This window comes from Tachypleus tridentatus, chromosome 2, assembly GCF_004210375.1.
Source record: "Tachypleus tridentatus isolate NWPU-2018 chromosome 2, ASM421037v1, whole genome shotgun sequence".
NCBI lineage: Eukaryota > Metazoa > Arthropoda > Merostomata > Xiphosura > Limulidae > Tachypleus > Tachypleus tridentatus.
The window spans coordinates 135,300,681-135,317,674 of record NC_134826.1 but is presented as its reverse complement, the minus strand read 5'-3'; the positions used below and the strand labels follow the sequence as shown (position 1 = coordinate 135,317,674).

Genomic DNA, 16,994 nt, shown 5'->3' with positions numbered 1-16,994 from the left:
ACTTTAAGCAACGCATTGCACGAATGAAAAGTAGCAAGATAAAAGTGATTCTGATGCAGCAAACATCATTTTATGTTCATTAATGACACACGTTTTTTCTCAGTATGAATTTTTTGTTAAGTAAAGACTAGAAATATAAAACCTGAGAGAAGTTTGGTAACTTAAAAACATTAACTCAAGAAGGCTTTAACATATGATTGGAGATAAAGTACAACAAGTACTATTATTTTAGCGTGTAATTATAAGTGAGTACTTACACTCCCAAATTTGAGGTTCGATTCGCTCTGGTGGACGGAGCGCAGATGTTATATTGTGTAGCAAGCAAAACGTTCTTCAGTTACAGAAATTCCAAGTAACTGTAAAGATGATTTTAAACACTTTTGCTACATTGTAAACGTTGTTAGCCTAAACATGAGAAACCTTACATTTACTTTATTAACAATGTATTAATTACTCTAATAAAGCTTTAACATGAAGAAATTGAAGGATCTGATAATTAACGTTGGAAGATATTGGCATATCTGTTTCTCAAGAAGAGTAGTGTTATTATTCGAAAGCGTAAAGTTTTTGGGCTTACCTTTAACAATTTTATGGTAAACCTATACGCTAATGTTTCATTATCGTTGAAATTTAAGCTACCGTAAGTTGTCGCTATTACCAACGAGTAAATTATTGTGTTGAATTAAGATAAACGGCTACTGGAATTTCTAATATCCATTTTGTTTTTTCTCTAACCTCATGAATAAAGTTGCAGCTAGGACTGCCGTACAAAAGATGGAATATATTTGTCTGAAAACCAAATGGAAGAAAGAAATGACTTCCACTACTTGCATGGTTAAAAACAATTTTTGAAAAATTTGGTCGTAATGTAACTTATAATTGCAATATATACTTTCGAAAATATTACAAGTTTTTAATATTTTAGCTGATATATCTGTTGGCCTTTACCGCTTATTATAAAAAGAGCAGTTCTTAACTTGAAGTATACATTTTAAAAACATAAACAGACAGAACAAAATATTTATAGCGACCTCTAGTGTGAGAATTATTACTCTTCAAACAATGGGAAATATGTTTCTCTTGTGATTTAAATGAAAACAATTTTAGTTATGCTGTAAAACCCATTACTGGGAGCACACAGTAAGATTCAGTTGTATCTATATTTAACACATCTCATATAAAAACTTAAAATATCAAATCTCGAAATATAAGTTAACAGATACAAAGTGTGGTTGAGAGGTTTGTTTATCAGATATAGTAGAACCTTCATAACGGACGAGAAAATGGTGTAATTGCAGACAATCAATCCCATGACTGACAAGAAACAAGGAGAACGGTGGTGACTGGAACTTAGTGTTGAGGCTCCATGGAGTTACAATCCTTAAAATATAAGTGATCATGAATAAATCATAGGATAAATCATGCTTTTCCATAATTTGTCAGTTGTAGTGAGACTGTTTCAAAGTGAACGAAACCTGGTGTAACTGTTGACAGTTCTAAGTGTAATGACCTGCAGGAGAAGGGGCAGCTGAAACGTTTCAGTTGGAAAATTTAGAGTTAATCAGTTGTAGAATGTAAAGAATGGGATTTAGGATCTTGTAATGTGAGATATAATAGATCATTCTCAAAGACAACACAAATATGTGTATTTACAGAGACCTTTAGGGTTAATGGCTTACAACAGAAGAGATACCGGATAAACAGACATGACTAGAGGTTTATCTATTATTGGATAACATATATTGCAGCTTTAAATTGTAAAACAAGAAAAAGGACTTGAAAACAGCCGTGATCAGTTGTCGCCTCTACAGACTTCTACCACCTGTAAACGAACGTCACTAGACTATACAGAAAAGAAAGACAGCCTAAACGTTCTATTAAGTATAATACATTGTTGTTGTTTGTTACTTATTACAAAGCTAAAGAAAGGGTTATCTGTGATCTGCCCACCGGGCATTAAAACCCGGTTTCTAGCAGTACCAGAGACATTCCGTTGTGCCTCTAAGAGGGGCGAGTATAGTAAAATTAAACAAAAACTTGTTTGTCATTTATTAGTGTATAAAATATCACGGTCAACAAAGTCGTTTAAAATTTATTTTCACATATAAGTAGATTTTCTCTTCATTATATTATATATTATACATTTTATATGTTATATATTTTATATAATATCTATTTTATATATTATATAGTTTATATATTATACATTTTATATATTATATATTTTATGTAATATCTATTTTATATATTATACATTTTATATATTATATATTTTATATATTATACATTTTATATATTATATATATATTATACATTTTATATATTATATATTTTATATATTATGTATTTTTCCTTTTAGGATTTAAATAAGGAAGGAGCATACTCCTAGACGATAAATGCCTCATCAAACAGACAGACCCTGAATTAGGCGAACCAGAAAATAAAAACAGTATATAGAGCTAACTTGATTAATTCAGTTGTTATATTCCGCCCCGATCGCTACATTAACGCCTCATTGATTCCAGTGTGAAAAAGCGTCAAACCGGAACAAATAGCCTCAACGCACGACGGAGAACAAGAATATATTTTTGTTTTCCCATACTCTGTTGACTAGAATATAAAAGTATCTTTGTTGTCCAATACAGATTTGACAGCATTTGTCTGCTTCTTTTTTCTCTAAATCGAATATATTCTTCAATATTCATTTTTTAAACAACAATATCTCAATATGATTGGGTAAATGGGCCCGGCATGGCCAAGCGTGTTAAGGCGTGCGACGCGTAATCTGAGGGTCGCTGGTTCGCGCCCGCGTCGCGCCAAACATCCTCGTTCTTTCAGCCGTGGGGGCGTTATAATGTTACGATCAATCCCACTATTCGTTGGTAAAAGAGTAGCCCAAGAGTTGGCGGTGGGTGGTGATGACTAGCTGCCTTCCCTCTAGTCTTATACTGCTAAATTAGGGACGGCTAGTGCAGATAGCCCTCGAGTAGCTTTGTGCGAAATTCCAAAACAAACAAACAAATATGACTGGGTAATATTTAAATGTCTATGGTTTTAATTGGTAAACTATTACAGCGGAGACTTGATGCGATTATGTGTGTGTTTGTTGTTTTTTTCTTTACCATTTAAGTCCTCGAGCACTATCTTTACTGAAACAGAGGGCGCTTAATTATTCATATTAATATATAGTACAAAGCATGGACTGAAAACCAGTGATGCTAAATTGTGTGATTTTTCCCTATTTCGTTAGAAGTGTCCCCCAGTGGCACAGCGGTATGTCTTCGGAGTTATAAAATGCAGAGCTAGATAGTCCCCTGTTTATTTTTGTGCTTAATTACAAACAAACAATCGTGAGTTGTGTTGCCAGATTTAGTGAAACCCTTTGAAAACGAACGAAAATTGGTGTTACTCTGACGGTTTCAAATGTAATTAACTGCAAAAGTAAAAATGGTGGTTGAAATATAGAACATCCGGATAATTTAGACTCATAAGCTTCAGAATATGAGGAATCGGGTTTAGTGTGTAGTTGAATGTGATTTTTAGTGTTATAAGTCAACGAATTTACTGCTAGCCCACCAGAGGTCTACACATCTAATTCATTTCAACCCAAGTATTTCAGCTGTAATACTGACCATGCTATCGTAAAGAGGGAAATAACGCAGCTGTCATAATCTACATTGTGTCGTTGGTTGTAATAACAAGCAAAGGAATAGCGTATAGACGGTGAAAAAATAAAGTATTATATCTTGGGTCGGTGTTCCAAACACCTTCAATCTAATGAAGAGAAGACGTCAAATTGGTCATCTCTAAACTCACGACTGCTGTGGTTTCTGGAACCTTGGGCTCAAGTGCAAGTTTTAATGACTCTTACAAACATACGTGAGAAAATAATAACAACCCGTTGACTACGAACAACGTCGAATGTTCTATACAAATCCCGTAATTAACTCCAAATAATCGTAACTTTACTTGTCTCGAAATCCGTTTAAAAAAACACTTTACATACATTACATTTTCAACTTGGTCCTCATCTGAACCAATAACGGTGTTTGTTTTCCCTCCCCTAAGATTCTATGTTCTTTTGTTTCTAAATTTACAACATTAATTAATTTACTTTATATTATTTTATATACGCACTAAATAGTGTAGGATAAATCCATTTGATACGCTGTCGTTATGTTCATTAAACTGATAATTCGTTCTACGTCTTCAAACGACAAACCATAAAGAAAAGCTGAAAACTGTATACATGGATATATATCACGGATTATGTATACATGGATTCTCTGAAGCACTTGACACAGCCGAATACTTTTGGTCCATAAATGTGTTGAACTAATAGAAATAATCCTATAAGTGGATCACAACGAAAATATGCCAATTTCCAAAGGGCTATCTGCGCTGGCTTTCTTTAGTTTCGAACTGACAGACTACTAGAGAGGAAACTTGTCAACAACATCCAGCCCTTAACTCAAGGGCTAACACAATCGAATAAATAGTGGAATTTGACCGTCATTCTTATAACGCACCCAATGACCTAGAGTGCGCAGCACAGTTGTACTAACACAGGACGCGAACCATGGATCCTCTTCTTCACAATTCGATTAAGAATGCGAGCAGTTTATGGAACTAGAATACTATGGTATACGCTTTGAGCACATGTTGATTTGTATGGTATATTGATGATTTCAAACCTCAAAAATTCACTTTCTGGTTATTGTTTGACTTTATTTAATATGTACTTTATATCCATTAATTAATATATATCTTTAAAATATGCAGTTAAATATTTCTTTCCTTACAAAAATTTCCGTCGGTGGACTCAGTAGATATATCACTTGATGTGGCTTTGCTATAAGAAACACACACACCTTACAAAAATCATTATTTCATGACAGTACGGATGATCATAGCATGCCGAGCTTCTAAGTAAGAAAATATTCAAAACCATAACAACAAAACAACACTAATCAAACTATGGATGTAGAATTCATAGTAACTTATATATATATATATAAACTAACCAAAATAAAGTACCAAAGGGAATGTGACCATAGCAACACCTCAACACAATTCTTGTGTGACTTTATAGTTTCAAAAGAAAGAGTGTGTTATGATGTTTTCAATATAAAACTCACCTTATGTGGATTTACTCCGAATAACAGAGTACAAAAATTCTGAATCCAGTTATCACAAGTACTAGAACATTTCATTATAAGCTCGTTGTCAGTTATCTACCTTTTTTTCTGTATCTTAAAGGGCAAAAGACATAAAAAATAATTAAATAGAACACCAATGATACTTAAACTTTGACCTTGTACACCCGACCACCAGTTACTCTCTATTTAGTCAGCGGTATGTTTACGGACGCTGAAGTCTTGGGTTTGACTTCCCGAGAGGATAGTGTTCAAATATCCAATCGTGTAGCTTTGCAGAAAGAACAGCCGCCCGAACAACTCATGCCACAATTTATTTATCAGATTCGGCTACTTTACGTTCTTATGCATATAAAAAAAAATAATTAAATTCTCTGCCTTTACTATTGAACGAATTAAATATAATTTGTGCCAATTCAGTCCAGATAGATGTTCTTTGTTCCCAGGAATTGCTTTAGTTACTTGGAGCAGATTTTAACCAGGTGAATTCAAAATATTTACTGATTTGTGGTCCTGATTTATGATAGTATAGAATAAATATTATTTGACGGAATGTATTATTAAAGCTTGATGATACATAACTTTCTTACAAATCGCAAAGTTTTTAAAATATTGTTCTCTTGTGTCAAAACCCCCGCTACTACAGCGGTAAGTGTACGGATATACAACGCTAAAATCAGGGGTTCGATTCCCATCGGTGGGCTCAGCAGATAGTCCGATGTGGCTTTGCTATAAGAAAAACACACATACACATTTTTGTGTTAGAAAGAAAAATGGCCACTGAATGGTACCAGAGTTTCTGAGATGTGCTATCAGCACATATGAAATCTCCGTCTCTCGGAATTAAGTTGAAACAAAACTTCCAGTTCATGGACTAATTTAATTTAAGATATAATGTAAGAAAGTCGCTAATCTTGTGGAGAGTCCGGCATATCTAGGTAACTAGGGCACTCGACTCATAATCTGAGGGTCACCGGTTTGAGTCCCCGTCACACCAAACATACTCACCATTTTAGCCGTGGGGGCGTCTTAATGTAACGGTCAATCCCACTATTCGATGGTAAAAGAGTAGCTCATGAGTTGGCAATGGGTGGTGATGACTAGCTGCCTTCCCTTTAATCTTACACTGCTAAATTAGGGACGGCTAGCACAGATAGCCCTCGTCCAGCTTTGCGCGAAATTCAAAACAAGCAAATTAACTGTTGAAAAAATAATTTTATTTGTTTTTTGTTAAGCGCAATGCTATACAATGGGTTTTTGGTGCTGTGCCCACCACGGGTATCGAAAACCGGTTTCTAACGTTGTAAATCTGTAGACGTGCCGTTGTGCCACTGTTTAAGAAAAAATATACAACAGATATCACGACGTAGTCATTATTCTCTGAAATAAAAGGTCCAAACGGTATATTTTATTTAAGACGAAAACAAAATGGTTTATGTTGTCCAACAGAAGATGCGAACTTATTTTAGGTTTTGAATACGTTTTCAAACAAATATTTCCAAATTAGATCAATAACATTAGAAAGAAGAACCATTATTTTCAGACATTACCATTCTGTATAAAGTGATTGATTAACTGGAACAAATATGAAAAACATAAGTACATAACTCTGATAACATTAATATTTAAAATATATTAATATTTCTGACCAGATTAGTACAATAAAACTTAGAGATCCTTAAACTTACACAGGCACCTTTTAAGCAGTGTGTGTGATTGATAGATACAAACAATTACACGACGACATTATGGATGATAAAGTCTCTAGTTTTAAAAGTTATTTTATTCAAAATTAAATTAATTAATTAAATAGTCCGGCTAGTGTTGCACATAAAGTTTTCAGTTGTGCCCGGAACCAATTATTTCTAACAACATCTTATTTTTTTTTGTATATAAACGTAAATTAGACGAAGAATAAAGTATTGACAGTCACCCCCGCATTCAGCGAATGGCAAGGTTCCAATCAATATGTGCTTGTCTTGTAGCAGGACGCATTCAGCAACATTGTAATGTCTGTACGGGTCACGTGGACTCACACATACAACACGGTCTGTACCTCATTGTTAGTAAACTCCTACAACTCCTTATTACACTGATAATAAGAACGATATACACTGGTGGTGCTACGTTTACAAAGATGGTTATTTAAAATCTGGAATAATATAAACAATGAAGACTCAGATATCAGTTCATCAGAATCAACCGATTTTGAACTTCAGCCTGGAAGATGGCCGGTCAGCCTAACCCAAATATCGAAACATGACAAAGCTACAAAGTCTCTCTCTCTATCTGTATGGGTATTTGGGTATTGGTGTTTATCTACCCATGAGGGTCAAGTTTCGTTAACCTCTTCCTCCTTCCTTCAAATTTAGGTTTTACAACTGTCAAGTGTATTTATATATGGTACACGAGGGCCCGAGTAACTCGCACTTACTCAGGCCCCTTTCAGGGCACTAGAAACTTTATCATTCACCACACTTAATTTTTAACTAATGAGCAGAGTGACGTCATCAAGTAAGCACAACCTCCCACGCACCAACCATGTTAAGGTATTTACTATACCCGTTTCGTTATCTCCGAAACTCAGAACCCTACCAAAAGGGTAAACTGAGCCCTGGAATTAACAATCAGGTCATGTCGCGTTGTATTCTGTTACTGTGGCTTCTGCATTGAGCTAATAAATACTTAAAAATGTTAAATAGATGTTCAAACGATTTTCTGTGGTATATAGTAAGTACAGTAATTCAAATATTTCTCTACCATTTGGATCCCTTTTGTAGGAGAGGGACATCTACCTTTAAAACAAAATATAGCAGACCAGATATTCCCTTTTAGCCACAAATTCTAGATTCTTGTCTGCTGATAAGCTGTCAAACCATCAGGTATCGCGCAATAACTGAGCAAGAATCGCCACGGAAAGCATCAAGATAAAAACCTCACATAAGTACGTCTGAGATCTGGCCACAATGGGGAATCAAAACCCATTTTTCAGACTTGTAAGTCCGTAAACTTGCTGCTGTGACTCGACTAAGAACGTGAACACGTGAGAGTTAAATCAATCGTGGTGGCAAAATGAATAGAAATTTTAGTCACATGATCCGTTAGCATAAATGAGATGACAAATTAATGATGAAAAAAATTAGTTCTTCGCCTTTTTAATAAAACAAAAGTATAAGTTTGCGCTCTTCACGATTTTTAACACGTTAAGCAACTGGTGGACGTTTTCTATCTTTTTACAAGTTGTGGTAAATGATGATAAACGAAATACGGAAAAAAATTTATTCGATTTGTTTTGGCCAGTTTTATTGTCTCTCTCATGTTCAGCCCCCCGCTGGTACAGCGGTATGTCTCCGGATTTACAACGCTAAAATTAGGGGTTCGATTCCCCCCGGTGTAGGCTCAGCAGATAGCCTAATGTGGCTTTGCTATAAGAAAACACAAATCTCATGATCTGATATCTCATCAATTTCATTCTCAACCTAGAGTTGATTGAGGTAACTCCTCAATAATTGTCGGAGTCGATTCTCTGAGGACAAAATTACGTTAGCGTACTTTTCCTTTCATCTTGTTAACATTTTCAGGTTATATTATTACACGTTAGCGTACTTTTCCTTTCATCTTGTTAACATTTTCAGGTTATATTATTACACATTAGCGTACTTTTCCTTTCATGTTGGCAACATTTTCAGGTTATATTATTACACGTTAGCGTACTTTTCCTTTCATGTTGGCAACATTTTCAGGTTATATTATTACACGTTAGCGACAAATGGTCATGGAGCTTAACCCATAATGTGAGGGTTGCGGGCTCGAATCCACGTCGCACCAAACATGCTTGCCCTTTCAGCCTTCAAGGCGTTATAATATGACGGTCAATCTCATTATTATTTGGTGAAAGAGTAGCCCGATAATTGGCGGTAGGTGTAATGACTAACTGCCCTCTCTCTAACTTTTCATTGCTAAATTAGAGACGGCTAGAGCAAATAGCCCTCGTGCAGCTTTGAGAGAAATAAAAAAAAACACAAACAAACTTTTCGAAGTTGAGCTCTTATGTGAGGACTAGAAGTTATAAGTTTGTGTTTAGGGTTTCCTATAGTCGTGGAAACTTCGCATTACTTCTTACAACGACAATCAACCATACATTGCAACGCTTAAAGAATTGCATGCCTGAAAAATCCATTTATCCTGTGCACCTCTCATTTCTCAATAAACGAAAGGACTAAAAACTTGTACGCCAAAATGTCAAAGTTAACCTGCATTTTTAATAATGTCTAGTCCCCCTCTTATTTGACACAGCTGTAGGTCTGAGTGCTTATAATGCTAACAATAGAAGTTTGAAACCCATTGTGAGCACAACGCAGATAGCTTATTGTGTGGCTTTACTCTTAAAGATAAAAGAAACAAACAAAACTGCAGCGTCATCTGTTCTAAGTTGTTGTTTTCTTTCAAATAGGAAAAGTTAATACTACTATCAAATATAAGAACACGAATTTTAACGTTCTGAAATAATGCAAGTTTTTTTTTAATTTATTTATTTTTGCCAACGTACATACTATGCAAAAAAAGGAAAGGCAAACTTTAACTTAACACTAAGTCAGTAAAGACGGTATTAAGTTCCGTGATTATGCGCCCGTATTTTTCTCTGTAACAACCTTAAACCTAACTAATTCCTAAGTGGACTCAGCAGATAGCCCAAATTGGCTTTGCTATAAGAAAACACACACACACGTACCTCTAGCTAATATGGAGTCGGACAATCACTTGGTAAACCAAGAACTTCTACATTCGAGCCATGCGTGACCTATTAGTTAACGTATCAGATTATGAATACGGGAGTCCATGGTTCGCGTTCCTTTGTCAAAGCATTGCATTCATGTTTGCGTTATAGAAGAGACAGCCAAATTTCACCATTTGATTAGAGAAGCCCATCAGTGACACAGTGATGTGTCTGCGGAATGACAACTAGAAATCGGGTTTCATTACTTGTAGTGGGCAGAGCACAGATAGCCCCTTGTGTAACTTTGTGCTTAACTTACAGACAAACAAACAATCGATTATTGGATGGTGCTCATTAGATGCCTTCCTTTAGATATGTTCCCCGCTGATACAGCGCTAATTCTATGGATTTACAAGGCTAAATTCAGGAAATCCAATCATCTTGGTGGACTAAGCAGATAGCTCGATGAGGCTTTGCTATACAAAAACACACACACACACACACACACACACCTTTAGATAATTAAATCAAAATTAAAAACAAATAACTTAGCCCCTGTGTAACGTATGAAAATAACTGAAATAAACGGAGAAAATTCTTTCGGTTTATTGTCACTCGTGTTATGAAAACGAAAAAAGTGACACCTTATATCCTATCCGGAAAACTATCATCTTCCAATCCGGAAGAAAAAGAATGGTACAAAGACCATGAAGAAACACTTGGTCCAGAATGGCCAGGTGGGTTAAGGCGTTCGACTCGTAATCTGAGGGTGGCGGATTCGTCTCCGTCGCACCAAACATGCTCGCCCTTTCAACCGTGGGGGCGTTATAATGTGACAGTTAATCCCACTATTTGTTGGTAAAAGAGTAGCCCAAGAGTTGGCGGTGGGTGGTGATGAATAGCTTCCTTCCCTCTAGTCTTACTCTGCTAAATTAGGGACGGCTAGCGCAGATAGCCCTCGTGTAGCTTTGCGCGAAATTCAAAACAAACAAACAAACAATTTTAAGTCACAAAAATACATCGTGTATAACATTCAATTTATGTTTCGCCATATTTTTATCATTTTTTCCGAGTAAAAACAAAATAAACAGTTTTAAGAAAAAAAGATATATTCAGTCATTTTTTGTACGTGTAACGGTGTTTAAACTTATTCAAAAGAATCAATTAATCTACAGTTTTTTAACTTATCCCTATCCATAACAAACCTGTAGTCTCCCAGTGTCTACGGACTTACAACCATATCCGTGGTGGGTGGAGCACAGATAGCCCTTTGAGTAGCTTTGTGCTTAATTCAAAACAACAACAAGAAACCTGTAACTTTGTAAAATAAAATAAAAACGTCTATGATCGCTTGTTTGTAGTTAAGCACAAAGCTACACAAAGAACTATCTGTATTCTCCCACGGGTATCTAAACCCAATTTATAGGGTTGTAAGTCCGCAAACATACCGATGTGCCACTGGAGGGGTCTCTGTGATCGCAAACATACAATTGAAAATTAGGGTGTGTGTGTGTTTTCTTATGGCAAAGTCACATCGGGCTATCTGCTGAATCCACCGAGGAGGATCGAGCCCCTGATTTTAGCGTTGTAAAATCCGTAGACTTACTGCTGTACCATCGGAGGACAGAAAATTAGGATAAAATAAATTATATACAGATATATTTTATCTGCTTGTGATTTGCTTGCTGAATTGTAACATCTCTGTATCATTAAGAAATGAACTAATGCATTCTAAGGATTTATTTGTTTGTCATAATATAAACGACCTGCCATTACACACGTTTTAGGTTTGTTTTGATAAGCGGTGGCTTATTGGTAATTCTTAGGGTCTTTAAGGTTTAAAATAGGATTTCGATACCCGCAGTGCATAGAGAAAAAATGATGTAGCTTTGTGCTTACCAACAAAACGACAATGGACATAAAGTTAAACAATGGGATATATCTATTCTGGGCTTACCTCACGAATACAGCTTCGACTATTTATGTTATAAGTTCACCAGCTTATTTAGCAGGGATAGATGTACAATTATGTACTCACTTCTAGGAAAGCAGGTGTTTTTTAAAGTATATATTCGTTACCTTTAGCTAGCATAGAAAAAAGTTCCCAACCTTAAAACTGATGAAAACAAAATGACAAAACGAAGATATTAGTTATTAATTATAAAATATTAAATCATCTAGACTTATATATTTATAAGAAAACTTGTTAAATGAATTATAAAATAAACATGAAAAAGTTCACGTGAATAATACTTATGCACACAATGAACTAGAGATTACTATAGCCCAGATATCTAATTTTAAATTTTAAACTGCGGACTAGAGAGAGAACATAACTAATTGGTAGTATCCGTCACCTCACGCGAGCTACTCTTAAACTAACATGTTGGATTGACTATCATTCTTATAATGCACCCAATAATGAAGATGCAAGCCATGGGTAAAGGTACTACATCTCGAACCCAAGATCCTCGTCTCCTTACTCAAACGCGTTAACTAACTACTAAGCTAAGTTCTGTTCCACAAAATTTGTAAAAACTAAACTTTAATTAAACATATATTAAATCGTGGTACTCGCTCGACAGCACGTGCTACAAAGTACTTAATATTGAAAGGTTAATTGTCAAATAAATGAATTTCTAATTTAGAAAGTTCGTTTTGGACTGTCTCTACATATGCATGTTTCGAGATTAGAGTGCATTGTTTCATCAGTTGAATACCTTCACTGTTAACCCTATTTTAGGCCAAACATTTTAGCTCTGTAGAATTCTTGGTTCAGCAAATTAAGATATCTGGGTTATGTAATTAAGAGTATTTTTATTTAATCTCAAAACCGTGTAAGTGTTTCACAAACTGTATTAACGGAAAATGGTGATTAAAGACAACTAAACAGTGGTAACTTCTGTGAACTTTGATATCACGGAAGTCCTTTGTTCAGTCCAGATATAGTGATAATCTATATGTCTATTAGCCCACAAATGCCCTGATCATTAAACATATATTGCACACGAGGCCCGGCATGGGCAAGCGTGTTAAGGCGTGCGACTTGTAATCTGAGGGTCGCGAGTTCGCATCCCCGTCGTGCCAAACATGCTCGCCCTCCCAGCCGTGGGGGCGTTATAATGTGCCGGTCAATTCCACTATTCGTTGGTTAAAGAGCAGCCCAAGAGTTGGCGGTGGGTAGTGATGACTAGCTGCCTTCCCTCTAATCTTACACTGTTAAATTAGGGACGGCTAGCACAGATAGCCCTCGAGTAGCTTTGTGCGAAATTCAAAAACAAACAAACAAACAATTGCACACGAATACCACGTACGTATAAACACAATTTTGACCCAAATTATATAGATTAAAACAGCACTGCACTATATCCTCGCCTTGGTTAAGCCTATATGTGATAGAAAAAATATATTATTTCAGATAAATCTTGAATAACAACGTGTGATCAGCCTTTCTAACAATGACGAAACATAATGTTTAGGTTTCTTCTCTTAAAACATTGCGTGGCATCATTCTATGCGCTTGTTTTATTTCACAGCTAAGCATCACGTCGCTATGACACTCGCATTATACTAAGCCTAAGCCGCTTCACCTCACGAGATCCATATCGCATTTGTTGGATACGATCATGACAGCCATGTTTAGAATTTACTTTTTATTTGTTTGTTTTTCAATTTGTCCACGGTGCTTAACACTTCTGTATATACAACGTAATGAAACAAGCTACGAAAGTTACGAAATAAGCAATAACAACTAGCGTATTTAAAGCTCGTTCCGTGGTTTCATTCACATATTTAAGTTGACCATCGTGAATTAATTCGAAGGAAGTTTCTCAGTAAGAGAGTGACTTCGAATTCGCGGTACAACTAATAAATTATCTTCTTACTTGTATTAATTAGTATGATAAGAATTGCTTACGACCTGTTTGCATAAAAAATTTCTAACTTCAACAGCATATGTAAAATGGAAAATATGGCCCTTTTTACAAGCATGTATGTGTGTATATAAATATAGCAGTAAACACCTTGTATTTTTCACCTAAAGGCTTTTATTTCGGATAGCCAAAAGTATGGTAATTAATCAGTCATAATCGTGTTAGAAGTAAACTAACAAGGACTTGTTTGTTGTAGAAATACATCGATACACAAAAAGGTAGATCACCTCCCCACCAGGAACTTGCCAGTCCCACCAGTGTAAAACCTTATTCCCCAAACAACTAACATTGTGAAACCAGAAATTCATTCTAGAACTCTTCAAGTTCTAATAGTAAAAAAACTAACACCAATTTCTAGCTTGCCAGTTCAAGCAATGTGAAACCAGAAACGCAGCTCGGAACTGACATGGTTTTAAAGTGTGAAACTATGGTCTCAGTACGAATTTATGCTCTGAAACCAGGAATTCAACCAAAAACGTGCAAATATTAACTGTGTGAAACTATGTTCTTAGTATGAGCTTACTCTGTAAAACCAGGAACTCAACCCAAAACGTGCAAATCTTAAAAATGTGTAACTGTGGTCTCAATACGAGTTTAGCTACGAAACCAGAATCCCAACCTAAAGCATGTAAATCTTGGCATTGGGAAACTAAGACCCGAGCTTGCAACTTCCAGTACCAACAAACCAGAAACCCAAACCCAGAGCTAAAAGATTGTAGCACTGTGACACTAGGGTCCCAATCGGAGCTTGTGAGTGTCTGAAGTGTGTGAAATCTGTAGCTTACAAGTCCTCACACAGCGAAACGAGGGATCAAACTGAGAACTTGCTATTTTTTGCCTTGTAAAACCAGAAACCGAACCAGGGGTTTGTAAGTCCTTGCATTGTATCAGAAGCCCAACCAAAATCTCTAAGTTTTTCTACTGTGAAACTAAGAACCCAACCCAGAGCTTGCAAATTTTAGCACTCTTAAACCAAAATCCCAAACTAGAGACTGTAAAATTATGGCACTTTGAAACCGGAAACCTAATCTTAAAATACTTAGCCCCATTATGAGCGATCGAGTGACGTGACATACCAGATTTCAAGCGTTGAGAAAACTCGAATATCATGATTATCTCTCTTCCAGTAAGTGTACTAATGAGTACTCATCTATTGCTTCATTAATAATATGCAAATAGTTTACGTAAATATACGAGTGAAAGGCCTCTAATGTCACAGCGATATGTCTGTGGACTAAAAAACGGGTTTAATTAACCGTGGTGGGCAGAACACAGATAGCCCATTGTGTAGTTTTGTGCTTAGTTACAAACACACACACGAGTGAAAGATGCGATATTTTTAACATACACACCAGGTTTTCAGGCTACAGTGACTTTCTCAAACGAAAATCCAATTATCCGGACGCTACACATGAACTGGAAACAAGTGAATATTTGGATTATGGAAGAAGAAAAAAATTGACCCTTGAGTACAACAATAGAATATTTTTTTTTACGCTACACTTTAACAGAGTTGCTGTTGTTATAACACAAGGCAACCCTATTAACTCATTACAGATGATGTCCAAAATAAATAACTGGTACGTTCTAATTCACTTTGTAAGTCATCACTCTGTTGTTGTTTATAAATATTTTTATTTAAGCCTAAAGAAAAGCACTGCCTCCATTAACATTAACGTAAAACAAAGACAAAAAGACAATCGTTTATTGTTGTAATATGTGAAATAAAGTTTTAAAAAAACAGATAAAACAGGTGTCTTTATAAAAGAGTTCAGTACTTACTATATAACGACATTATAAAATATGAATATATGTACCTAACCCTTTATGCGGCCACAATTATATAATACGTGTGTGAGTACAATTGTTGTCGGAGACGGATACAGATTTATCGAAACTTTGTCCGCTTAACTCGTTACTTACCTCGTTCTCCTGACCCAGCCATACCCTGCTTCCCGCCAGCCAATCTGTCCAATCTTAACAACCGCCTTTCTTACACACCTGAACAGCACTCCAGAATCGTGGGCACTTCTCTTCTTCTCCGCCTTTTCTTCCCGATACTACCGCCCCCAAGCGGTTCGCTGCGAGAATACTAGTTTGATAATCATATACAAAAAAACAAGGTATATGAGATTTACCCTCCCATCAGAAAGGGCATAAACAAAATACGTGCCATTTACATCTTTACAGAAGCAAAGTAAGTTGAAGAGCTCTATTAGCATACAACCTGAATGTCAGTCAGTGGTACGTGTGGTTAGTACGAACCCTACTTCGTCAATGATATTTGAGTTGAAGTACGTGCAGCGGTTTGTACGGTGGTAGTGGATGATAGAATTTCTGCTCCAGCTTTACTGTATTGGTTCCAACATTTCTATAGAACATAATTTGCGAAAATGTGAGCTTGCAAACATCCGCAGTTGTTGTATTTATGTAAAACTTTCCAAACGTAAAATGAAAAGTGAAATAACGAACTATTTGAGTGACGGCGATCATTGGACGAGATATCTAAACAACATTCGCAAATCAGTTTGTTGATTTCTCTCAGCCCAAAGTCACGTAATGGGTAAACTTCATTCCGTCCACCGCGGGGAATCAAACCCTGAATTTCAGAGGTCTAAGTTCGTAAATTTACAGCTAACCTATGGAGGACTTTCGTATCGGTATAACTAGTGTGTGTGTGTGTGTGTGTAATAGAGATAAGAACAGAACAGAAGGTTACCAAAAGTTAAAGCAGCTCAGAGCCACAACTCCGCGATATATAGGCTCTCATTAGATCAACAATGTCGTTTCTAAGAGGAATGTTTCTAAGGACAGGAGTACTTTATATGGCACAACAACAAATCTGGTCAGTTTGTTGAGGAGAGATATATTCATTACTACAAATGTTGCTTTGTTTGTGTCTCATCTTTTTCCTCAGCCAATCTTCGAACAGATATTCTTAATTTCAATTACGGTTCAAATACTGGACATTTTGCTGTGAAACATCACATTTATTCGGTAGATAAATATAATACAAATGATATATGATATAAATGCACACTTACGCGTTAAACATTGACGCAGATTCCCTAGTTCTTTGCGCCGTAAAACTCTCAACAAATAACAGCACTAACAACTATTGTTCCGCCGTGCATCATTTAGAAATCATTGTTTGTTTGTGTAAGGTACGAAGTCAGAAAACTTTGCTCC

The 16,994-nt window shown here is 35.9% G+C and overlaps 1 protein-coding gene across 5 annotated transcripts in view; it reads right to left on the bottom strand.

Annotated features, from left to right (window-relative positions):
- LOC143245188 (transcriptional activator protein Pur-alpha-like) overlaps nucleotides 1-16,020 on the bottom strand; it is a 68,994-nt gene extending 52,974 nt beyond the window's left edge. Inside the window, exon 1 of one of the 5 annotated variants that reach the window (XM_076491234.1) lies at nucleotides 15,729-16,020. Coding sequence is in view for 4 of the 5 variants with exons in the window: in XM_076491231.1 (XP_076347346.1) it covers nucleotides 15,729-15,750 (22 nt within the window). In the remaining variant the exon portion in view is untranslated. The remainder of the gene's footprint in view (nucleotides 1-15,728) is intronic. The other 4 variants (XM_076491231.1, XM_076491233.1, XM_076491232.1 and 1 more) reach the window with 4 other exon arrangements.
- Between the last annotated feature and the right edge of the window lie 974 nt (nucleotides 16,021-16,994).